Here is a 24989-nt window from a genome sequence, read left to right on the forward strand (position 1 = left end):
AAAAAAAAAAGAAAGACGCTATCAAGCCATGAAAAGACTATTTATTTATTTATTTTTTTTTTAATTTTTTTTTTTATTATTTATTTATGATAGGCACACAGAGAGAGAGAGAGGCAGAGACACAGGCAGAGGGAGAAGCAGGCTCCATGCACCGGGAGCCCGATGTGGGATTCGACCCTGGGTCTCCAGGATCGCGCCCTGGGCCAAAGGCAGGCGCTAAACCGCTGCGCCACCCAGGGATCCCCCATGAAAAGACTATTTAAATGCATATTGCTAAGTAAAAGAAGCCAGTCTGAAAAGGCTATATACTGAATGACATTCTGGAAAAGGCAAAGCTATGGGGACAGTAAAAGAATCAGTGGCTGCCAGGGGCTGAGGGTGGGGAGGAAAGAATCATTGGAACACGAGGGATTTTAGAGTAAAGCATCCTAAACGACACTGTAATGGTAGACACATGTGTCAAACTCTACAGATTGTGCAACGCCAAGAAGGAACCCGAATATCAACCAGAGGCTTTAGCTAATAATATTGCCCTACATTTGTTGCTCATTTCCAAGTGTACTATGTTGTTAGCAAGTATATAGCTCCCAAAGTAAGTATGATGTGGCAAGGTGTAGAATAATAAAGGAGACTACGTACACAGGTGGGGATGGTGGGGGTGTATATAGAACTCTCTAGACTTGCCCTTGGTTTTTCTGCAAGCCTAACACTGCTCTAAAAAATGAAACCAACCTAAAAGCCTATGAAATCAAACCTTAAGCTATTAAGCTACATGATAGTAAGTCACTTGCAAGGCTAGGTCACTGTGTTTTAGATTAATTCTATGACCCCACATATATCTTATGTCGCCATTAATTTGATATGAATACATTTTACTTAAATAACTTTCGTATTAAAATGAAGACTTTACACGTTTTAGGGTTTGATTCCCATGACTAATGACAGGAAAAAAAATCTCTAAAAACTTAGTGTTTTAAAAGATAATAGGCCCACAGAAGTTAATTCATGCATTGATTTGTGTTGAAGCAGTGCTTTTTTTTTTAAAAAAAATTATTTGAGGGAGAGAGAGAGCATATGATCATAGCAGGGAGGCTGAAGGGAGGGGGGCGATGAACATGTGGGGGACAGCATGGCAGGGGTGCACAGAGGGAGAAGCAGAGCCCCAACCGAGCAGGGAGTCCCATGAAGGACTTGAACCCATGGCCCTGGGATCATGAGCTGAGCTGAAGGCTGATGGTCAACTGACTGAGCCACTCAGGTGCCTGAAACTGTGCTTATTTGAATGAATTGTCTTTCCTCCCCCTCTCCTACTCCACTTCCCACATGAATAAGGATTTTGAATCTAAATCTTTCTGTGGAAAGGAAGGAAAGAGGAAAGAACGGGTTATTAGCAACCTATATGATCCCCATTTTGAAATGTCAAATAAAAATACTATGTCTCCCTCCCTGGGCCTTTTCTCTTTCATAAAACAAACACAAACAGTAAACAGACAAAGCAGCACAGAAAGACATGCTCTGAAGTCCTGGCTCACTGCTGACGAGCTATACGACTCGGCACTTGTCACTTTAAATTCTTGGAGACTCTTCCTTCATGTATCAAGTGGAGACTTAAGTAGGTACTTCCCCGCAAGGTGAGCTTACTAAGCTCTCAAGCAGACGCTGCTCCCTATTTTATCTGTCTAGTTACTGTAGATGAGACTGGAAGCAGGCTGTGAGCTAAAGCTGATTCTAGTGATGAAGAAAAATGAAATAGTGGTTCATTTCTGATTTATGACTTTGCTTCCCCCACCTTGAGTTCATACTTCAAATGCTAATTCCTCATGGACAATAGAGATGGGACAAGAGTTTGAGAATGAACTTACCTGGGAGGAGAGGTGTGAATTATGAATGAAAAATTATCGAACATTTCTTTAAGAAGATGAGCTCACTTAGATAAATAAGCACACTTTATTGTTTTTAACAGCTCTATTTAAAAGCAAGGGGAAAAAGTCTCATTAGATTAGGCCACAGAGTCCATCTATTTACGTCCAGAGCATGGAGGTGACACATCCAAAATCTAGCCATGCTTGCTCCCAGAAAAACGTTAGCAGTCATATGAAATATCTGTTGTAAGCATTTAATGCTTTTTTTGGGGGGGCGTAGCCAAAGCAAACATTTTAACGTTTGAAACAGAAAACCAAGGAAACATTTTTCTATGGTTTCTCTGTTTCTCCGTCAGCTGTTATAGAAAAGTCTGCAAGGAGGCCAGCCTTCTCCAGTGTGGTTAGAAAGCTGCGGGGGAGGAATCTCCAAAGCGCTGACTTATTGGGTAACTCCACTCTTCATGGTGTTTTCCTATTTTGTCTTTCATGGTATTCAAATAAAGTGTGACCTGATTTCATCTCATTGTGTTTGTCTTCAAGGTCTCCAAGGTTTACATTGTAGGTCCACAGTAAGATTATGCAAAGGATCTTCGTAGTCCGGGCTCCTTTCCCCAAAAGACTCTATAATCTCCTTCCCTGGGTCCCAAGAAGTGGCTATGCTGAGTGGCAGCTAATCTTTGTGCAGGAGGCACCGGGTGATATCACAGACTGGGAGGGTAAGGTCAAAGTCCACCTGGATACTGCTAGTTGGACTTGTTGCTCTATTTCACTGCGCAAAACAATTCTTATCTTAACCCGCATGGGTACCATGTATGATAACTGTTATGCACTGGCCTTTAAAATTGCAAAGTGCTGGGCAGCCCGGGTGGCTCAGCAGTTTAGCCGTCTTCAGCCCAGGGTGTGATCCTGGAGTCCAGGGATCGAGTCCCACATCAGGCTCCCTGCATGGAACCTGTTTCTCTTTCTTTCTCTCTCTCTCTCATGAATAAATAAATAAAATCTTTTAAAAAAATTGCAAAGTGCTACACAAACACAATGTGTCATCATATTTACAAGATGGAGCATTAAAAATCACACAATAGATTCTCATTAGTCACAGCCTTTATGTTCCATAGAATCACTGTGAACACCAGACTCGTGAGTATTGAACTGTTGCTCCTAGGGGAAATACGCAGTTAGGTTCCTGTGGGCTTCGGGTCACATTTCGTCACCCAATCAATACATGACCTTGTTCTATATGTGTTTTTGTTAAAGACGCCGTGTTTAATGTATATTGTTGATCCACTAACGTTGAATTCATAGCCAACGGTGCTAAAACTTAATGCATGAGTTAAGCCCATTTAACACGCATATTTTGTCTGGAAAGCACATCACGGCCTTCTTGCTTAGGAACAATTGCATTTTAGTACTACAGTTAGGTGATATCTTAAATAGTGAAATCACCCACTTAAAAAACTCACAAAAATGCAAAAAAAAAAAAAACCCACAAGGCACTAAATAGACCAGAAAAATACAGTTGTTTATACCAAGAGAGCTGAAATTAAAAGGCAGTGTTGCTTTATTGCAACCATCTCAGCTGGGAATGTATGCGCTATCCTGCTCACGTTTGCAAATGACCACAAATGTGCCACTAGCACTCCTTTTGGGTTATAGATAAATCTTAACAAGTAGGTGAACTTGCAAATATGAAATCTATGAATACTGAGGATCGATTGTATGTACATAAGAAATTGAATTTTCTCTGTCTTCCAGAAAATTTCTGGATATTATAATGAGAGGAGTTTTGGCTTTCACAATGTTTATTTAAGAAATAATTGGCTATACAAATGTAAGCTGTGTGTCAAAGGCAGGGGATCTGAAGATTTGAGACAGAAATAGGTCCCTTGTTTTTGATAGTGCAGCTTGAGCAAATACGAAAAATGCCATGAATTTCTGTTCTCTCACTGCATTTTAATGATAAAAGCCTTTTTTTTGGTTAATTAAAAATAATCTAATTTTGGAAAACAAGATGGAAAGATGATGGTACCAGAGTGTTTTCCATTGAAATTTCTCAAAGTTTTTGCTGCTTATTTTATTCTTTAGAACTTGGTATTGAGGTCAGGCCTTCCCTTATTTTTATAAATTGACAAAGATCAGATGTAATAATACTTCTAAGATGTACTGAATACTTATTATGTGCCAGGCTCTGTGATAGGCATTTCACATTCATGACACCGTTTCTAGTCTTGACAACAAAGCGTATGCTGTGGGGAATGCCATGATCAGGAAATTGAAGCTCAGATGTGCAGAAAACCTCCTGAGGCTCCTTTAGTAGGTGGGACAGCTGGAATCCCAGGTGTCTGATACCAGAGCCTGTGCTCCTAACCTGCCCTCTGTGTAATCTCCTCCACCAGTCTATACTTTTTTTAAAAAAAGATTTTATTTATTTATTCATAAGGACACAGAGAGAAAGAGAGAGGGAGAGACACAGGCAGAGGGAGAAGCAGGCTCCATGCAGGGAGCCTGATATGGGACACGATCCCGGGTCTCCAGGATCATACCCTGGGCCAAAGGTAGTGCTAAACCGCTGAACCACCCAGGCTGCCCCTCCAGTCTGTACTTTATTAAAAGATTTGCTTTTGCAGCTATTTCAACTTGATGTAAAGAGTGGGTCTTCAGGTCCTAATGCTGTAATTGTTAATTGTACTTGTTTAAGACACATTTAGGTGACAAGCAAAGATAATTAGGATATTGATGGTATACTATTTTAGAAAGGGTACTGAGTTAGCCTGTTATGTGACCTTGGCCCAATCACTTCACCTTTGTGGCCATCATTTTCCTCAGCTGTGATATTACAGAATTTAAATAAATGATTTCTTAGGGCCTTCTATGATTCCACAAAAGTAATAATAATGAACAAAATCCCAATACATTTCTAAGAATGACAGTTGAAGGCAATTAAAAAAGAATGAGAAGCTAGCCTGAAAGTATAAGTCACTGGGTAGATTCCTTCCACGTAGATTTCCTTCAGCCTGTAGGAGATCTTGGACATTAAGACTATGCTAAATTTTCTTTAGGACGTGAAAAATTGATATAATTGCTTTTCTTCAATTCTAATATTACTTCTCACCTATCACTTAAACAAGGTCTCTCATCAGTGTTTTACTTCTTCTTTAATCATTATAATAAAAGCCAAAGGCAACTAAGCAGAAATTTCAATTAACTATTTGCCATTTGTTCATTTATCAATTCTGCCGCAGTCCACTCTCAGGATGTGGAGATAAGTCACAGGGGGATATGTTGCTTTCAGGGCCTCTCTCTGAAAGCAATGGCTGGGAGGTCAATCTACCACATTTTCCTCTGTCTCCATTTCTAGAAATGCATTATATTAATCATCCCCTTCAATAACAACTCTAGGAGAACCACAAAATTCCAAGTTGTAAATAAGTATTTCATTCCTATACATTTCCTAATCCCTAGTGGCAAGGGCAGGAGAGCCATCATCTCATGGCCCCTTGTTTGTGGGCTACCCCCCCCTGCAGTGTCTAGGGCACTAGCCCCTGGCAAACTAACTACCACCCTGGAAATAATGAGTCCAGAGAATAGTTTGGACTGTATCTTGCTTTACTCCTATTACTTTTTAAACACAGAAACTTGTATCGAGGTAGTTGTAAAGTCACATGGTGCTGTAACATATCTTACCTAGTTTTTCCTAGGTAAGAGTTCCCTAACATATCTTACCCAGTTTTTCCTCAAGGAAGCACTCTGAAAAACTAGAGTAGACTTTCACAGTCAGGATACTGAAAGTGACACAATTCACTAATTGTAGGTATATCATTTATGTTTGTGCAGAAATTATAAAATTCTTTTTAAAAAAGATTTATTCATTGAGATAAAGAGTGAGTGTGAGCAGAGGGAGGGGCAGAGGGAACAAGCGGACTCCCCGCTAAGTAGGGAGCTGGACATGAGGTTCCATCCCAGGAACCTGAGATTGTGACCTGAGCCAAAATCAAGAGTAGATGCTTAACTGGCTGAGCCATCCAGGCTCCCTCAAATTATAAAATCCTATACAATTTTATGCCTGTGTAGGTTTGTGTATTCACCATTACAATCAAGACAATAATTCCAACAATTCCTAAGAATTCCTCGTGTTGCACTTTTATACCTCTTTACATCCTCTTTGTCCTTCCCTCCTGCTCCTGTCACCAACCACCAGAAGCCAGTAATCTCTCCTTCATTTCTAAAATTTTATCATTTCCAACATGTCATGTAAATGGAATCACTAGGTCTGAAGCTTCTGGGACTGGCTTTTTTCCCTCATCGGGATCCCCTACAGATGTATCCAAGTTGTTTTGTGTATCAATAGTTTGCTGCTTTAATTACTTATTGTTTGGTCCCTTCCGTGGTATGGAGATGACACTTGTGTTGTTTTTCAGTGGAGTTATCTTCTTTTCTCTTTGGCCTTTTTGAGTGATGACCCAGGACCTAGTCAACACTTATGTGCCCGCAGAGGGAATGGGGGGCAGAGATGAGAGAGATTGTGATTTGCTCCAGGAAGTACTCAGTTTCTGCAGCAGAAGACCATGCCTCAGTGGAATAGTCTTGACTGTGTTCAACACAGAAGTCTTAATTTTGTCTCCCAATCCCAAAACTACTTGTCTCTCAGTGTTGCCTTTAGTAAATGGCATCACCATTGATCCGTCTCTTCAGGCCAAAAACTTGAGAAATCTTCTCTGACATCTCTTCCTTTCTGTCACATCTGATCCATCACCAAATCCTGTGGGCTCTACCTTTAATATATTCTTTTTCCAAATACTTCTCCATTACTACCACCACCGTGGATTTGGTGCAGGGATCACCCTCTTTCTCGCCTAGATTCTGCAATTGCAATTTGCCTGGTCTCCTGTATCCATCTTGCCTTTCTCCCTGCTCCCCCCCCCAAATGGCTGCAGTTAATATGGTGGTTTTTAATACATAAATCATATCAAAGTCTTCTGCTTCCCATCTTACTTAGAATAAAAGGCAGATTCTCCATAGTGGTAGACAATCTGTACTAACTGGCTGCAGGCTGGCTCTCTAACTTCAGGTATCCTCTACTACTCTGTCCCATCCTTCCTGTGACCCAGCTGCAGCATCTTTCTTGTTGTTTCTTAAATGAGTCCGGCATGTCTCTATCTAGCCACCCAGCCTCTGCATTGCCCTGCATGCTTCCTGGGATGCTTTTCCTTCAGGTGCCAACACATCACCCTCCCTAACTTCATCAGAGCTCTGCTTTTCTTTTTTTAAGATTTTTTTTATTTACTCATGAGAGACAAGAGAGAGAGGCAGAGACATAGGCAGAGGGAGAAATGGGCTCCCTGCAAGGAGCCCGATGTGGGACTTGATCCCTGGACCCAGGATCACGACCTGAGTTTAAGGCAGGCACTCAACCACTGAGCCACTCAGGCGTCCCCAGAGCTCTGCTTAAATGCAGTCTCCCATAACAGGACTTCCCAGCCAGCCTAACACTCTACTCCTGAGCCCCCTTTATTCTTCTTGATAGCATTGATCACTAGCTAACATTTTATCAGACAATTATCTTCTCATTCATTGTCCATGCCCATTAGAATATATGCTTCATAAAGGCAAGACTTTTCTGTTTCATTCATTGTTCTATCTCTATCACTTGGCATATATAAGCACTCAACATACTTTTGGGTGAATAAAGGATTTTTCTCAATTCCTTTACTCATATCTTTTAACCCATCAAGGACAAAGCCAGTCACAGAGTTTTCCTGTGGTAGAGATAGTACCCACCTGTCTAGCCAACACAGGGAAGACAGGAGGCTACTTTTCAGCCATAGAGAATTTGTTGAAAAGGAGTACGTCAGATTGTGTTCATGTCCCCAGTTCTTTCCCCGCTGGGCCTTTGTCACTGCCATGTCACTTTGCTTTTCCTTCTACTGAAGAAGCACAGTCTTTCCTCTCTCCTCAACTCTGGATTGGCCACATAACTTCCTTTGGACAATAACATATTAGTGGGTGTGGCAAGACCAAAGGCTTGAAATGTGTTCGCATGAGTGGGCCTGTGTTCTTGCCCCTCTGCTGTTGTGTTGCAGTTAAATATTCTCATGTTAACTGTATGATCCCAGGAGAAAGATGCCAGATGTATGACAGAGACACTCAGCCCTTCGCTGACCCACAGATTAGTGAGAAAAAAAAATGATTGTTGTTTTAAGCCACTGAGTTTGGAATTGTTTGTTACATAGCAGCTTTTTTTTTTTCAACAGCTACATGATACAGGAAGTAAAAGCAAGGCATATGTTGTTGTTGTTTTAAAGCCTGAAAGAACTATGAGAGGAAGAAAAATGCAGGAGACAGAGGAGCTAAGCTTTATCCCAGAGAACATGAGGCATGTTTATCAAAAGTGAAGGATGGGACTGAGGGAAGAGGGCTTGTGTCCTGCTTTCCAATTTGGGGGTCTGGGAGGAGACTGCCCTGGAGGGGGTCTTGCATCAGTGTGGGGCATTAAGAGAGGGAAGAAGAGTGAGCAGATAGCCCCTGAGTCTTGTGAGGAGTGGACTCTGAGATAAAGCCAATGATTTGCCACTGGGGCTTGCCATGTGGAGGATGAGGGATGTGCAGAGACTAGGGGTCTGTCTCAAGTGAGAGCTGAGGGGACAGAGGGAAGCAAAAGGAGCAACAGTGGGTGTCCCCTGGAGCACTGCATGAGTCAGATGGAGACTATAGGTTCACTGACTACAGGTTTTACCATCAGGATGCTGGGCTGGAGGCCAGCAGATGGCAGGTCATGCAAACCCAAAGAAGGACAAGATGACCCCAGGCCCTCTCTGTGATGACGTAAAACACACACTTAAGCTGCCACACCCTGCTGCCCATCCCTGTCTGTAGTCTATATACCTGGCCACTGTCTTGTAGAAAGAAAGCAGGGGATGGGAAGGCCACTGGAGAGACTGAACATTTTTATTCCAGAAGGACAGAGCACAGCCAGAAGGGACTGTTGAAATAATCAAGCCAGATCCAACTGAAAGCTGGACCGGGCTTTAGTTTATTTGTCCTTATTTTCCAGAAAGAATATCAGATCCTCATAGACAAAGAGGCTGCATTTACAAGTTGTAGTGCATCACAACATGCAGTTCTTCAGTTTGGTGTTCCTGCAGCCTGTTACTCAACTCCTTGGGGCATCTTTCACCCTGCAGGTGATGCTATCTTTCTAAAGTGTCAGTCTGGTCAGCTTATTCTCCTGATAAAAAACATCTTTCCATGACACCTTTTTGTTCCCAGGATAACACTGAAACCTTAACGTGGCTTTAAACGAATCCTGTAACATGCAGGCACTGCCAGGGTCCTGCCTTATGCCTCCACGCTCACCTCTGCCTCCAAAGACCAAAGCTAGTGATCCCCCACGTTCTGCACTTTCTTCTGGCCTGGAGAGCACGTGGGGCAGGAACACAGGATAGCGGGAGCTGCTGGGGAGTTAATGCTCCTGGAAGCAGCCCTCGCCCAAGCTGGCCAGGGAGGAGGGGGAGCAGGGCCTTGGCTTCCTCCCACATCAAGTGAGATAGCGAGGCAGGTTGTGTACTGCCTCCCAGGGCTCCCCACTGGTTCTGAGCCCCCACTGCCCACAATGGTGAGCAGTTTAATAAAGCTTCATTTCTTTCCCTGTTTCATTTCTCCACTGCTCTACTAATATGCCCCAGGGTCTTCTCCCAAATACATTTGTTTTCAAACCCTCATCTCCTCATCTTCTCCTCACTACTCTCCCAAGACACTTGTCCTTTCCTGGACCACAGGCTGGGGCTCTGATCTCAAGCGTTCCTCTTGGATGAACTCAAAACAAGACAGGTGATCACCCAGTTTATCATCTCCACTGGGTCACATTTTTAGAGTGAACCTGGGCATTGCTGATAATTCACTCTTGTCTTGGCAGGAGGAAACTGGGACTGTCCCCAGCAAATGAGGACACGTGGACACTCCTAAAGCCTGTCTTAGTCTGCACCTGCTCATTGCAGTTGCATTTTTATCTTTGTCGTACTCTGGTTTCAACCACTCTGAATGGAACTGGCTGTGGTCCCTCAAACTTCCCTCATAGCACGCTATGTTTCCCAAGAAACCATACCTCCCATCCCACATGCTCCTTTGCAGTGTGACCTTGTCACTAAACCATCAAGAAGTAGAGTCTGCTTCTCCTTTCCTGGAATATGGGTTGGATCTCAGATTTTGGCCAACAACTTGAGGGAAAAGGCATGCAAGTAACTTCTGGGGTGGGGTCTTAGGGATCTCTAGCTTGCATCTTTACTCTTTGGAATGCCTTCTCAGAGCCCAGCCATCATGCAGGGAGGACACTCGTGCAACCATGATGTGGCACCAGTGAGGGAGAAAGAAGGTCCCAAGACTCCTTGACAGCTGTGTGTGTGAGGCTACTCTGGATCCTCAAGTCACATTAAATTAATACCTCGTCAGACACCACATGAAGCAGAAGAGCCATCCAGTCAGGCCACAAAATTACTGCGTGCAAGTTTTGTCTAAACCACAAAATTTTGGGTAGGCTGTTGTAAAGCAACAGAGAGAACTGGAAAATCCCTCTTCTTTCTGCCCTCTCCACCACCCTACTCCTTTGCCCAGACAATTCTAACTTCTCACTTGGGTCTCAGCTTCTGTGCCACTTCCTCTGATATGCCTCCCCTTGTCTCCTGGACCTGGTGAAGTGCCCTTCCTACTTGTTCCCAAGGGATCCTATACTTTCATCTTCCGAATTACCCTGCCACAGGTCCTTCTACTGCTAATTCCTTTTGTTGTCTTCTCCTCTCTTTCAGTTAGAACTCAAGCCCTCTAAAGGCAGCAACCATGCCTGTCTTGAACACCACTGGTCTAACAATGGTGTATAAAGGCCTGGCATATGACAAGTGATCGCTACGTACTTGACTAATTGGGATCAAATAAAAATAACTAACATTTATTAAACACATACTATGTGGCAGAGCTGTGCTATCTCTGAAACAGGTATTATTTTGCTGAATCCTATGAAGTATGGACCGTTGCTATTCCTATTTTGCACACAGGGAAACAGACTGCACAAGATGTTAAGTAATGTTGCAAAGTCATACAGTTTGCAAGTCATAAGGGAAAAACGCAAACTCAAGGATACGATAGCAAAGTCTGATCTCAGCTCTAACCCTTATGTATCAATCAGGATAGGCTGGGTTGTGCCACATTAACAAACAGCCCTATGATCATAACTTAAAAAACCACGAGTCAGTCCTTCCTTCCTTCCTTCCTTCCTTCCTTCCTTCCTTCCTTCCTTCCTTCCTTCCTTCCTCTTTCCTCCTTCCTTCCTTCCTTCCTTCCTTCCTTCCTTCCTTCCTTCCTTCCTTCCTTCCTTCCTTCTTTCTTTCCTGCCTTCCTTCCTCCCTCTCTCTTTCTTGTACTATAGGTTTGTTATGATTTAATGGGGTTCTCTGTTCACTGTGGTCACAGACAGATCCAGGTGATGGAACCACCATGATCTTCAGGTTTACCAATCCTCATGACAAAAGGATAGAAGGACTCTGGAGACTGTTGCACCAGAAATTATATGTTATAGCCCAGACACTGCATATGTCTTTTCTACTCATAGTTTTTTGGCTGGAAATATTCAGTGAGCAGTGTAATGCCTGCCACAGTATACCACCTCACCAGCGAATGGAGATGGAGGTATATCATTTCCTGCTGTGTGTGAAGGCTTTGCCAAAGTTCCAGAAAGTTTTGGAAAGCCCTAGAATAAGGATGCTTTCTCAAAAGATCATAATATTCATATTTTAGAATATAATGCAAACCACAGTGTGGCTACTAATAGGTCTATCTTCTATCATACTTTAAATAATGGCAGTTTGGAAAATATTAGAATCTGTGACCAGCAATACTTACAAACCATATTAAATTCAAATGGATAGGGATGCCTGGGTGGCTCAGCAGGTTAGTGCCTGCCTTCGGCCCAGGGCATGATCCCGGAGGCCCTGGAGTAATCAAGCAGTCCCTGCATGGAGCCTGCTTCTCCCTCTGCCTGTGTCTCTGCCTCTCTCTCTCTGTCTCTCATGAATAAATAAATAAAATCTTAAAAAAAAATGAATTCAAATGGATAGATGTTCACCTTTAATTTTGTCACCACTAACATTGCGGCCACTGACAAATAACAATGGTCAGTAACGCAATCGTTGCCCTGCATCAGAATCCGTTTTCCAGACATAGCTTCTCAAATTTACACAGAACAGCTGCTGCCTTATTATTATAAAACAGATTTTATTATGGTTTTATATTACTGTGATTTACAGGACTGGCACAAAGAGTTAATTTGAAGAAATTAATAAGAGAGGGCTCAGAAATAGCTTTCTAAAATTAAAATTAAAATGAATATGCCATCCTGCAAACAGAGGCCGTCTATTACACTAACGCATAGTGACGTTCTCATCCACATCTACACTGCATCCAGAGCACTGAATGGTGTATGTCAAGGAGCCCCGCGTCGAATTATCCTTTTGGTTCTCACATGGAACAGGAGGTACTTCTCCACTGTCATACTACATTTCTCCTCTTTTTTAAAAACGAAAATTACTCCCATCATAAATCCTACTGTTTCAAGGGTCTTTAGACTTTCTCTAATCTGGTCCCGCTCAGTCCACAACACTCAAAGTACAGAAGAATTTCCAGGGAGCCTTTGTTGGCTACTCTTAATGATGGAGAGTCCACTGCCTCCCAACGGTGGCCACTCATTTGTTAAATAATGGTAATTGTTAGGAAGTTCTTGCAGGGACTGAAGTCTTACTCTTGCTAGTCTTCTCTGGTCCCGGTGAGTTGACCTCTACAAGTCTCACCTGTTGGGGTAGCAGCTGTCAAAGGCTGGAAATGGGTTCTCTCATGTCCTTGTAATCATGTCTTAGTATCCCCAGGCCTTCTGATTCTTCCTTTGGGGGGGGGCCCTTTTGTTCATCTGGCCTTTTCCTCAGAAGATTAATATCTATCTTAATAGATAGGAGTAGGAGTAGGCCATGACATCCGCTGGGGTCTGACTGTACTCTTTGCCCATGATTCTCTTATTAATGTAGCTCAGTACAGTACAGTATTTATTTAAACATCAATCACCACATAATATTGGCTCATACCAAACTCCCCAGAAAACCAGCCTGAGTCTTTTTCTTGATACCAGGGGGTCTTCCATCTTCTACTTATATCTTTCTTTTCTTCTTTTCTTTCTTTTCTTTTCTTTTTTTTGGTCTAATGCAAAAGTTAAGTTTATTATATTTCATGTCATTATTTTATCCTATCTTTCTAGGCCATCAAGATGCTTTTGAAGAGGTTTTCTGGCAAAAAACTGATGTTGTCAGGCCCCTTGTCACAGGCCCTGACCCCCTGAACTCAGGAAACTCCTAAAGGTTTCTGCTCAACTGCCAATCTTACTTTTTAGAAACTAACCAACTGCTGGAACAGAAAAAGAAACATTTGAGGAAGACTTCTGCTCAGATTAATCAGAAAGTACCAGAAAAAAACGCCTCAGCCTCATTATAATGATAAAATCCCCTCCTGAATATTCACCTCTGGCCCTAATAAAAGGAGCCTGCTTTTTGTTGTTGGGGTGGGGAGGGAGCATCAGGGCTTGGGAAGTAATTTCCCCGTGATCTCCTGGTTTGTACAAATAAAGTGGATATCCCTCAGCCATTAGAAACGACAAATACCCACCATTTGCTTCGATGTGGATGGAACTGGAGGGTATGATGCTGAGTGAAGTAAGTCAATTGGAGAAGGACAAACATTATATGGTCTCATTCATTTGGGGACTATAAAAAATAGTGAAATGGAATAAAGGGGAAAGGAGAAAAAAAATGAGTGGGAAATATCAGAAAGGGAGACAGAACATGAGAGACTCCTAACTCTGGGAAACGAACTGGGTGGGGGGGGGGGGAAGGGGAGGTGGGCGGGGGGTGGGGGTGACGGGCACTGAGGGGGGCACTTGACGGGATGAGCACTGGGGGTTATTCTATATGTTGGCAAATTGAACACCAATAAAAAATAAATTTATTAAAAAAAACACAAAGTGATCTTCTAAGGCAAAAAAAAAAAAAGATGCTTTTGAAGTTTTTTTGTATTACCCAGCTTGTTAAGTCATCCTCTTATTGGCCATGTGCCATTTGCAAAGTCAATAAACATTCTCTTTGTATCTTTATACAAGGCCTTGATAGAAATGTTAAACTAATAAACAGAAGATCCTGCTTCAGGCTTCTACTTATCTTTCTCTCCATTGATTGGTTGATTGATTGATTTATGGATTTTATTTATTTACTTGAGAGAGAGAGAGCCAGGGAGAGAGAGCACAGGTGGTGGTGGGGAGCAGCAGAGGGAGAGGGAGAAGCAGGCTCCCCACCAAGCAGGGAGCCCAATGTGGGACTCCAACCCAGGACCATGGGATCATGACCTGAGCTGATGGCAGATGCTTAACTGACTGAGCCACCAGGCACCCCTCTCTCCCTTGCTATAAAGGGTTTTTGAGATACTATTAAATCTGTTGCTGAAAATCAGATACGTAAAATACGTGACATCACTCATTTAGTAAATGATACAAAATGGACATAATGAGGGGTGATAAGATTTCTACTTTGTGAAACTTTGCTGTTAGCGATTCTGACTTCCTTCTAGAAGGACTCAAATGTAGCAGTCCCTTCTAAACTTTTGATGTTGGCTGACAGTGCTCTCTTTTTTATTTCTAAATAATTATGTTTCTTCCATTCCCTTTGGGAAGTTCACACTTGTCCTTGGTTAGGTAATCTTTCTTTCATCCTCTTTCTATGTCCCTTTTCAAGCATCGCTCATCAAAGAGCTCCATGTGAAGTCCTGTTATTTATTTAGATCCACCTCCTTTCCCTTCTTTTATGGGATCAGTTTCTGATTAGCAGCTGACCCAACCAAGCAACAACTTGAGGGCATCGGTCTCTATGGAGTGTCAGCCCTCACTAGAGTACACCAAGTGTCTCTTTGAAGTTCAATCTGTCTTTATAGATATATATTTAAGTAGCTGGTGAATGCATATTGGTAATTTCTCACCGAAGTATATGTCTTTTTCAAAAGGATACTTCAAAAATGCTTCTCACCAATCCTGCCCCTACTAAATGGTCAAATATTTAAGGAATATTGGCTTTAGGAAGTGGCCAACGATTAGCATCCCCAGGGGCCCACCAGTCTGCAAGGTCCTCACTGTGATTCCTTTGATCGTATTGACGGAATTTATCTTCAGGGTGTCAGCTCCCCTCCCTGCCTCTTCATCGTTCTGAAAGATGCAGGTGTTCTCAGGAAGCAACACGTCGCTCTCACACACCTCTCAGTTCAAATCCCAGCTCTACCAAAGACCAGCTGGCGGACTGGAAGCCAGTGGTTCTCAGCTGGTGAGGACTTTATCCTCCCGGGGACTTCTGGTGATGTCTGGAGACAGGTGTGGCTGTTGCAGCTGGGGGCTCCTACCTGGTAGAGGCTGGGGATGCTGCTAAATGTCCCACGATGGATGGGACAGTCGCGCAACAAGGAATTCTCGGACCAAAAATGGCAAGAGTGCAGCTGCTGGGAAATCCTGCTTCAAGAAAATAATGTGACTTTCTAAACCATGGTCCCTTCCTCCTCTGTACAATGAGGGTAACAGTGGTGTGGGGCGGCCATGGGTGGACTGCAGGGAGGACCCCTTCCAGCACATGGCATAATGACTGGCACAAAGCCAGCATCGAGAAAAAGGTCATTTTTTCTCTTTATTTATGTACCAGGTATTGTACTGGGTACTTCCTCAGATGTTATTAGCTTAATACTAAATGAGTAGTTCATTGACTCCACAAATGTTTTTTGAGGACTTTCTATATGCTAGGCACTGATCTGGCAGGTACGAATTGATTAGTTAAAAACAACAACAACAACAACAAAAAAACCCCAAAACAACCAAAAAACAACAAAAAACTCCTGCTGGAATCCAGGCCGTGGGGGTGAGGGTCGGGGGGTGGTTCAAGGAATGTGCCCAAGGTTCAAGGCTAATGAGAGGCAAGCCCAAGATTCAAATCAACCCAGCTGCTGCATCCCCCTCAAATCCTATGTTGAAACCCACCCCCCATGTGATGACATTAGGCGGCGGGGGCCTTGCGAGGTGACCGGGTGGCGAGTGGGGAGCCCCCATGAATGAATGACACCGATCATTCTCGCCCTTGCAAGAAGAGACAGGAGAGAGCTTGCTTCCTCTCCCTCTGCCGCGTGAGAACACACGGAGAAGACGGCGCCCAGAAAGCAGGCAGCGGGGCCTGACCAGACGCCTGACCTGCCGGCGCCTGGACTCCGTGGCCTGCGGAACCACAGAGAAAAGTCTGTGGCTGAAGCCTCCCGGTCTGTGGCACTGGGTTAGGGCAGCCTGAGCTAAGACGTGCGCTCACCTGCCTCCAGGGCCTGCCCTCTTCGTGCCCACGGTCACCAGGCACCTGCTTTCCGATGCACCTGGTTGCAAGGTGCATGAGAAGAGCAGGTCGCACCTCCCCGCCAATTTTATTGACCCTATCGGCGTCGTCACTCCACCGTCTCACTTGTCCCATGGCCTTTTGTTGCTCTCTCCTGCTGCTCCTTCTTCTTAATTCAGCAAATGTTCTCGGGCCCTCGCTCCTTGTTAGGAGTCACCACCTGGGTCTGCGTGGAAACCCGGGCTGGTGCAGACGAGGGTGGTCTCTGGGGACGTCAGTGCCCTGGGACCGGTGACAGCACCCCGCCTTCCTCTCTGGTGGACACCACCAGGCCATCTCCACCTCGGATCAGCGGCTTCTTTACAGGCATGTATAGGTTCTTTACACAACTCACCACCATACACGCAGGTCGTGTATGGGCACAGCAAAATTTTCCTTTCCTTTGGTGTATGGAAAACTCTGTGGGTTTTCCCAACACCTGAGGTCCTGTTACACGTTTCACTTGGCACAGATTTATCGCCTGGTAAATTCTTTTTTCTTAAATTAAAAAAAATTTTTATTGGAGTTCAATTTGCCAACATATAGCGTAACACTCAGAGCCCATCCCGCCAAGTGGCCCCCTCATTGCCCATCACCCAGTCACCCCCACCCCCTGCCACTTCCCCTTCCACTACCCCTAGTTCATTTCTCGCCTGGTAAATTCTTAGCTATAGAGGATGCTGCCTTTATGGTGGTATTTGCTCATGGCCTTGACGGTCCAGGCTACACTGTATATTATAATTCTGCTCTGGTGTGAATTGAATCACGATTCCCGAAATACTGAGGAACCAGAGAGCGTTGTTAGTTACAGTGAGGGCACTTAGCAATCCCTCAGCATTTCTGTCAAAACGTGTCTCCATGACTCTCGTAGAGCAGTCAAGTCCACTGCTTGGGGTGTGTTCACGGGGCATGTGACGCTAGGAATACCACAGTAGCGTGTCTTCCAGAATATCATGCTATCGCAGTGTAGAGTCTGTTTTGGTGGGACAGTTATGGCCCCAAAAGGAGCACTTAGGATTTCCAATTATTCGTGACTGAGTTGTAGGAATGCGTGTGGCGAGACGTGGGCGCTCACCAATGTCTCAGGACGTAAGATGCCTTCTGAATGCCAAGCTCTCCTCCGCCTCACAGCCACTTCTCGCTGCTGATTACTGGGGTCCCTTGACTTCCAGCTGCACCCCTTCTGGGCAAGTTCATTTGATCTGCGTTAGGTGGTGCACTCTTGTCAAGGCAGACCTGCTGTCAGAACCCCACTTCACCCCGTACCAGGTAAGTCACTGTGGGGACTGGCTCTCTCAGCTTGTTTCCTCGGCAAGATGAGGATAATAATCATGGGTCTTGCCTCATTGGATGGTTGCGACATTTAGTTGTCACAGTTTCACGTGGGAAATGATTAGCACAATGCCTAAAGCAGAGTGGGTGGGCATGGGTTTCCACCCTCCTTCCTTTGCCACCTGTCCACTGAGCTGGTGCCACCCTTCTAGTCTTTTCCTGAGGATGTGGCCTTTTCCCTTCCTTCCTTCCTTCCTTCCTTCCTTCCTTCCTTCCTTCCTTCCTTCCTCCCTTCCTCCCTTCCTTTTTTTTTTTTTTTTTTTTTTTAAGATTTTACTTATTTATTCATGAGAGACACACAGAGAGAGGCAGAGACACAGGCAGAGGGAGAAGCAGACTCCCTGTGGGGAGCCCGATGCGGGACTCGATCCCGGGATCCTGGGATCACGACCTGAGCCAAAGGCAGATACTCAACTGCTGAGCCACCCAGATGCCCCATTGTGGCCTCTTCCCCCTGGGGCCTCATGTGTCGCTCTGCTTGTCTGCTGCCTTGCCTGGCGTGTTCTGGTTCTAAGTTCAGGAATACGTATCCCTCAACTGCTCAACCTCTCAACCTCTGCCGCCAACATCTGCCTATTTTCACTTCTCGGTAATGAAGGGCAGAGATGACGGCCCGGTAGTCAGGAGCACAGACCAAGGGATGCCTGCTGGGGTTCACGTTTTGGCTCCACCAATTACTCTCTGTGCCTCAGTTTCCTCACCTGTGAAATGGAGCTAGTCTTGTACGCTCTTGCCTAATCTTGATGATCTCATAGAATTGCCATGAAGGTTAATTTAATAAGCTGGTGCATCTAAGGTAGGACGGAGCTGGGCTTGCAGTAAGTTCTATATTAGCGTACATTATTGTTATTTTTATTATAGGTTAGGTTTCCTATTCTCCTAATTATCTGCCCCCCGCCCCGAGTGCTTTTTACAATCAATGACATCCTGGTGACCACTACCTGCCGGACCCAGACTCACCTCCTCCTTGGCCCGCACGCCACCCACCATCTTCCTGTTTCCATCCTTGGCTCACAGTATAAATTCTCATAGTAAACAAACAAGCCAAAAAACCCAAAACACCGTTCTTTCATTGGCTCTACATTAACCACTTAAAAAGATGCAACCAATCACCTGGGGATTTTAATCTCGACAGTGCTGACCCACAGTAAGCAAAGGGCAAGAGTGACTCTCAGATTCACAATCACACACAGGGGGGTGGTGGGCTTTCTGCCACAATTTTCCAATTCTTGTCGGCCTTCTAATTTGCAAATAATATCAGCCGGCTTTCTCAGAGTGAGAGCAAGACAGAACCACGATGATGTGCGTAGACGAAGTTAAATACTGTCGGTAGGTGGGGGGCCTTAATGAACAAACGAGCAGATTTTACATAAAGAACTGGGGGGCAGACACTTGGCTTTACTTCTGTCTTAGTTTATATCACGCCCCGGATGATGCTGGTCCCGGCGCCTTCACTCGTGCAGAAGCCACAACCACCCATCACAGCGTTTCAAAGCCAACTAGTGGCTTCAGAACCTATCCCCTGAGCAATTTACCCCAAAGATGCTCTGATGACAGTTCTCTTCTGCATCCCGGAGGAGAGCAACCCACCTTCTCTTGTACCCACAAGATACCGGTGACTGAGCCCAACGGCAGAAGTCCACCTGGTAACTTAAAAATCCAAGTTCACGTCACCTCGCATTAAGTCCTGTACCAAACATGCTCTTACCATCATACGATTAGGCCCGAAGCACGGAATTCTTACCTATAACTTTTCCTAGAAAGAGCGACTTGGGAGAATTGAAGAGTGTGTCCGAGGAACTTGGCAGATGGTAACTCACCGAAGGATAATGATCGAGCTGCAGGGAGAGAAACAGGAGAGACTTTAGGAGAGGGTTGCTAACCTGCACTTGGGATCGGATCTCGCCGGCAGGGTCAGTCACTCCGTGAGCCCCGGTGTGTCCCCACATCTTACTTCCTCAGTGCTGACAACGGAACGCCAGCCTGGGAAAGCGGGACGCCCATCTATTCTTTCTCTGGGGTTACCTGAAGTCAGTTTGAGCTTGGAAGTGAAGACCCTTTATGAATTGTTCTTCAGCTTATGCACATTTTCTGTGGGTAATTTATACCCATTTTCTGCTGGATTAGGATCCTTGCTCATTTTTTTTTTGGTTTGTTTTTTAAAGATTTTATTTATTCATTCATTGAGAGAGAGAGAGAGAGAGAGAGAAGCAGAGACCTGGGCAGAGGGAGAAGCAGGCTCCACGCTGGGAGCTCGACGTGAGACTCGATCCTGGGACCCCGGGGTCACACCCTGGGCTGCAGGCGGCGCTAAACCGCTGAGCCCCCCGGGCTGCCCCCTTGCTCATTTTAATAAAGTAAAATCTGCCTCATCCAATCTCCAGTACTGACCCCTGAGATAGAGAATTGCTGCATCTGTCACAATGGGTTTTCTTTAAGGTCCGCTTAGTGTCTTGTTTTAGTCACTGTCCCACACCATCAGCTTGCACAACAACAACGATCTTCAGTACGTATACTCAAATATGAATAGATCTATGAAAATACATATCCAGATGCTGAACTTCAAGTTGCATAAATATATCTTTTTTGTTTTAACTTATCAAATGAGGAGGATGCCCCCACAGGGCAGGGACAACAGAGCCTGGAGGGGACAAAGACACCCGTGCTCCAGCTGGGCTTGGTCTTTCCGAGTGGAGGTGAGTTGGCAGTAGAGGGAGGGAGAAACGAAGCAGGTGGAAACACCTTACAGATACGGGCTGTCGGAGCAAAGCGCCTTTCTGATTACATTTCTCATGAACAAAGTGCAAAGGCTGGTGTCCCAGAACCAGCGCCTCTCTTGTCCTCTGTGTCCCGACATGGCTTTTCTTGCCTTCGCTGTCTTTTTATAACTGATACAGTCCTAGCGGTGTTTCTCCCACCACGGGGAGCTCCTAGAGTTTTCTGTGTCTCTGCGTATCCGCCTGTGAAAAATGCTTTTGTAGCCTTTTGCTTTTCTGAGGCGAGCCTCTTACCTGCTCAGGTGAGCAGAAACACTGTGTCACTGCCCAGCACAGGCGTTTGGGTGGGGATTGCCTGCTGGAGGCAGCAGCACACACTCCAGACTCAGGTCCCACTCCTGGGTCCTTGCTAGTAACCGCCAAGGTGGGCAAAGCTGCAGGGAAGCGGGGCTGCAGTGGGCAGGAGAGGGGAGCTGGGAACAGGGCTGGGAAGTGGGCCAGTCTCACTGGCCACGCGGGGAGCTGGGGAGGATCATTAATCATTGATGACCACCTACACCTGACTCCTGAAACCACTTACTAGAAACCCACAGATTATTGAAAGCCACGGTTCAGAGTCCAGGACTCCTCGCATCTCGGGGATTTGGGGAGTTCTGTTAAATTCTGGTGGGTGGGTGCTGGCTCAGCACTGTCACAGAGATCCGAAGAGCGCCGTGAGAGCAAACATTGGCCTGCTCGACTAGCATTCTCAAAAGTTTTCTATGGTTTTAAGTGCATCACCAACAAAACACCTCTTGGGGCCAGAGAGCTTAGATATTTTATTTATTTATTATTTATTTATTTTCTTTTAACTTTTTTTTGCATATTTTTTTAAATTGGAGTTCAATTTGCCAGCATATAGCATAACACCCAGTGCTCATCCCATCAACTGCCCCCCCTCAGTGCCCATCACCCAGTCAACCCCACCTCCCGCCCTCCTCCCCTTCCACCACCCCTAGTTCGTTTCCCAGAGTTAGGGGTCGCTCATGTTCTGTCTCCCTTTCTGATATTTCCCACTCATTTTCTCTCCTTTCCCCTTTATTCCCTTTCACTATTTTTTATATTCCCCAAATGAATGAGGCCATATAATGTTTTAAATATCACAGAAAAGTTGCTCCTCTGGATGGTGTTAGCTAGCTGCTTCCGCGCCATCTGGTGGCTTATATGGGTCAGTGCTGCTGTCCCTCCGTTTCTTTGGTCCAAAAGTTTTTTGGGGTCAAAGAAGATAACCGTGGAAGGCCTTCATCACAGGTTACCGTGCCTGCTTCACAGCGCTGATCTTCCCCTAAATACTTCTTACACCTACATCTGTCTTGCTAAAGAGCTTAAAAGTGAACACAAACAGATGTTCATTATAGAGAAAATAATAGTACAGATTTGCGGGGAAAAACTCCCCCCCAGTGATAATTATTTTTTTATCAAGTCAGTTTCTTAAAGTATAATGTATATTCCTTTGATTTTTTTACGACAATTGAATGGAACCCAACTATATATTATTTTCCATTTACTTTTCATTCCTTAAAGGGGTGTTATTAAATCTGTCATTCAATAAACGTACCGCTAAATCATCATTTGTCATGAATGACTGTGTTTTCCATTTTATGAATATATTGTACGTAATCTTACAAACTATCAAACTTCAAATTCCAATGCTTAGGGCAGCCCGGGTGGCTCGGCGGTTTAGCACCGCCTGCAGCCCAGGGTGTGATCCTGGAGACCCGGGATCGAGTCCCACGTCGGGCTCCCTGCATGGAGCCTGCTTCTCCCTCTGCCTCTCTCTCTCTCTGTGTCTCATGAATAAATAAATAAAATCTTTAAAAAAAGAAAAAACAAATTCTAATGCTCAGACTTTTAGATTTTTTTGTGCGTGTGTCTTCTGAGCCAGCACAGTGCCAAGCCCATAGTAGGTCCTCAGTAAAAATGTGTTGACATATGTTGGTGTAGAGCAGTGCACGCAGAGTGGAATCGGTCCTCAGGTGTGGCCTGACCCACCCAGTGGGATTACCTTCCTTTCCTTGAACTGTTTTTATGGATCCTGACCGGACAGACTTGGTTTTTTGGCATCCATTTGATATTATTCGCACTGAGCTCACAGTAAAATAGAATTCCTACTTTGTCTCCATGGGTTACTTTCCGCTGTTCCCAGTCCTATATACACGTGGTTGAGAACCCGAACTAAAAGCTGAACTTGACATTAGGTCTGTTTTCTTTTGTTCTGGAGCAAAGGGTTTTGAATCTTGATTCTATCATTTAGAATATCAGTGACCCTGCCTGGTTTTGGTTTATCAATAAGTGTCATGAACACTCCTGAGTCTCAATTCATGAGGGAAGGGAGGTCTATCCGAGACACAGGCCCGGAGTGTGATCCCTCCATGACCGTGCAGGCTGGTGACAAGCCCTCCAGACGTGAAATAAGAGGCCCGTGCACTTCCCCCGTGGCCTTCTGTCCCCCCTGCACACCCACATGCACACCTCCAGCGACCATGCACCTGCTCCCCACCTGCACTCCGGAGGTGGCCTCTTGCTCGGCCAGCAACCAGCCCGGCTCCAGGCTGGCCAAGCCTCTGCTATCTGGAGGGCGGAACCACCACACCTCTCCAACAACATACGAAGCCCTCCACGTTTGTCCTTCGGGGGGTATCCTCCCTCAGCTAGGGGGTGCCTCTACGAAATTCTACTGGAGTTTCCCCCTATCATAGAGTTTGCCTTTATTGTAGTTAATTCCTAGATCATGTTTAACCTACTATGTGGTTTCTATCTCCTGATTGGACCCAGACAGCTCTTGTAGGAAAGGAGAAAGCAGGTATTGAGCAGCTACTGCATGCAAGGCTTGCTAGGCTTTTCACATCTTATTTACTGGGTATCGGATAGGCGTTCCCTTCTCCAGTGATACAAAAAGTGTCCAAAGTCAGAAAGAGAGTGAGTGATGGAAGTGACATTCTCACCCGGCCTCATCCGGCTACGGAGATGGACTGGTAAGCTGCAAGCCCACCGGCCTCCAGAGCTGGCCCAGCCCTCTCGACTAGGGAAGTCAGACGTTGGGCAGCATTTTATTTATTTATTTATTTATTTATTTATTTATTTATTTGCATTTTAAATAGCTGCGTTTGAAGGAGAAAATGCAGTCAATCAGGTAAGGCAAGAAAAGAGCAACCTGCAAAAGCCTAAGGACACTTGTTCCCTGGCCCCGGCCCCCCCCAGTCCTATCATTTCACTCGCCTTGCCAGGGCGCCTCCTCTTTTCAAATGAGCCCTGGTGCATTTGCCACAGTGAAGTGTCATGATTTCAAGGTAATTTCTTTGGGGTCCAAGTGAGCCATTTTGCTGCACATGTAGCTGGTGGTCATTTCACCGGCAGTTAAGAGGCAATAAAAGGTTGTGTAATGGAGGCCCATTCAAATTAAAGACTGCGACTCCGTGTGCCCCAGGACGACCTTAAGGGACAACTAATTGGTTCAACATCTATCAGGATACTGACTGGGGCTGGGGCTCTGGGGCTCCGTGTCCTACACGCTGAGTTGAGAGCTTTAATGTTGGTTCAGGCATTATTTTACAATTGTGGTTCATTTCCATTTTAAAGTCACAGTTGGTCTTGGCAGAGCTTGAAGGATTTCATCAGTTTTGCTGATGTTTGGGAAGGTGAGACGGAGCAAGCAGGGAAGGATCAGAGAAGAAAGACCACAGTGTGGGTTTGGTCCCTCCGCTGGCCCCATCCCAGGTGAAGGCACAAAATGCTGCCCTGAGGGCACGTCCTGGGATGTCTGGCCTCTTCATCCTTAGTTTGAGGTAATACGTGGAATTAGCTTGGACACACTGTTTTTTTTTTTTTAGATTTTATTTATTTATTCATGAGATTTATTTATTCATGCACAGAGAGAGAGGCAGAGACACAGGCATTGGGAGAAGCAGGCTCCCTGTGGGGAGCCCGATGTGGGACTCAATCCCGGGACCCGGGGTCATGAGCCGAAGGCAGATGCTCAACCACTGAACCACCCAGTCGTCCCAGGGGCTACCATCCTGATGGCTGTTTTTATTCCAAGTTGGAACTGAAGACTGGCCATGAGGAAGGGCCCCTCCAAACAGGCATCGGGATGGGGACAAGGATCAGCTCATCTCATCCCTGATCCCTCTCCGCCTCCCCACCTGAAACTCCTGTGGGAAAGTGTTCCAAGAGCAGGGACCGCTTCATAACCCTTCCTGTCCATCTTAACCTCCTTCTGCTGGGGCCCCCGGAAGGGTCCTGATCACCACAAAGGAGGGGAAAGAGCAGGACTCAAGCCCAGCACCAAGGCTTCATAGGCTTGAATGTTTGCTGCCTCCTCCTGACCCCAAGTCACTTTGTGCTCATTAACAGAGGGGACACTGAATAAACGTGGATGACAGCGGGAGACAAAAAAAAGTAGAGTTTTTGTGGGTCTGCCACCAGCTACAGGGCTGCAGCCTGTCCTCTGGTTCGATGGTGGCCCCGTGGGGCCAAGGGCCAAGGCCCACCCACCCTCCCTCCCAGGGAGCTAGCACCTGCCTGCTGTGGCTCAGGCCTGAGAGCCCTGGGGCTGCGGGCTGCCAGGCGGA

At 45.3% G+C, this 24989-nt stretch overlaps 1 protein-coding gene across 4 annotated transcripts in view; it reads right to left on the minus strand.

The window, feature by feature from the left end:
- Positions 1-24989, minus strand: part of CNTNAP2 (contactin associated protein 2) — a 1981926-nt gene that overhangs the window by 106829 nt on the left and 1850108 nt on the right. For all 4 annotated transcript variants that reach the window (XM_025433996.3, XM_035700120.2, XM_035700122.2 and 1 more), the window contains one exon: positions 19407-19500. In XM_025433996.3, the coding sequence (XP_025289781.1) occupies positions 19407-19500 (94 nt within the window). The remainder of the gene's footprint in view (positions 1-19406; positions 19501-24989) is intronic.

Source organism: Canis lupus, chromosome 16 (assembly GCF_003254725.2).
Source record: "Canis lupus dingo isolate Sandy chromosome 16, ASM325472v2, whole genome shotgun sequence".
Lineage (NCBI taxonomy): Eukaryota > Metazoa > Chordata > Mammalia > Carnivora > Canidae > Canis > Canis lupus.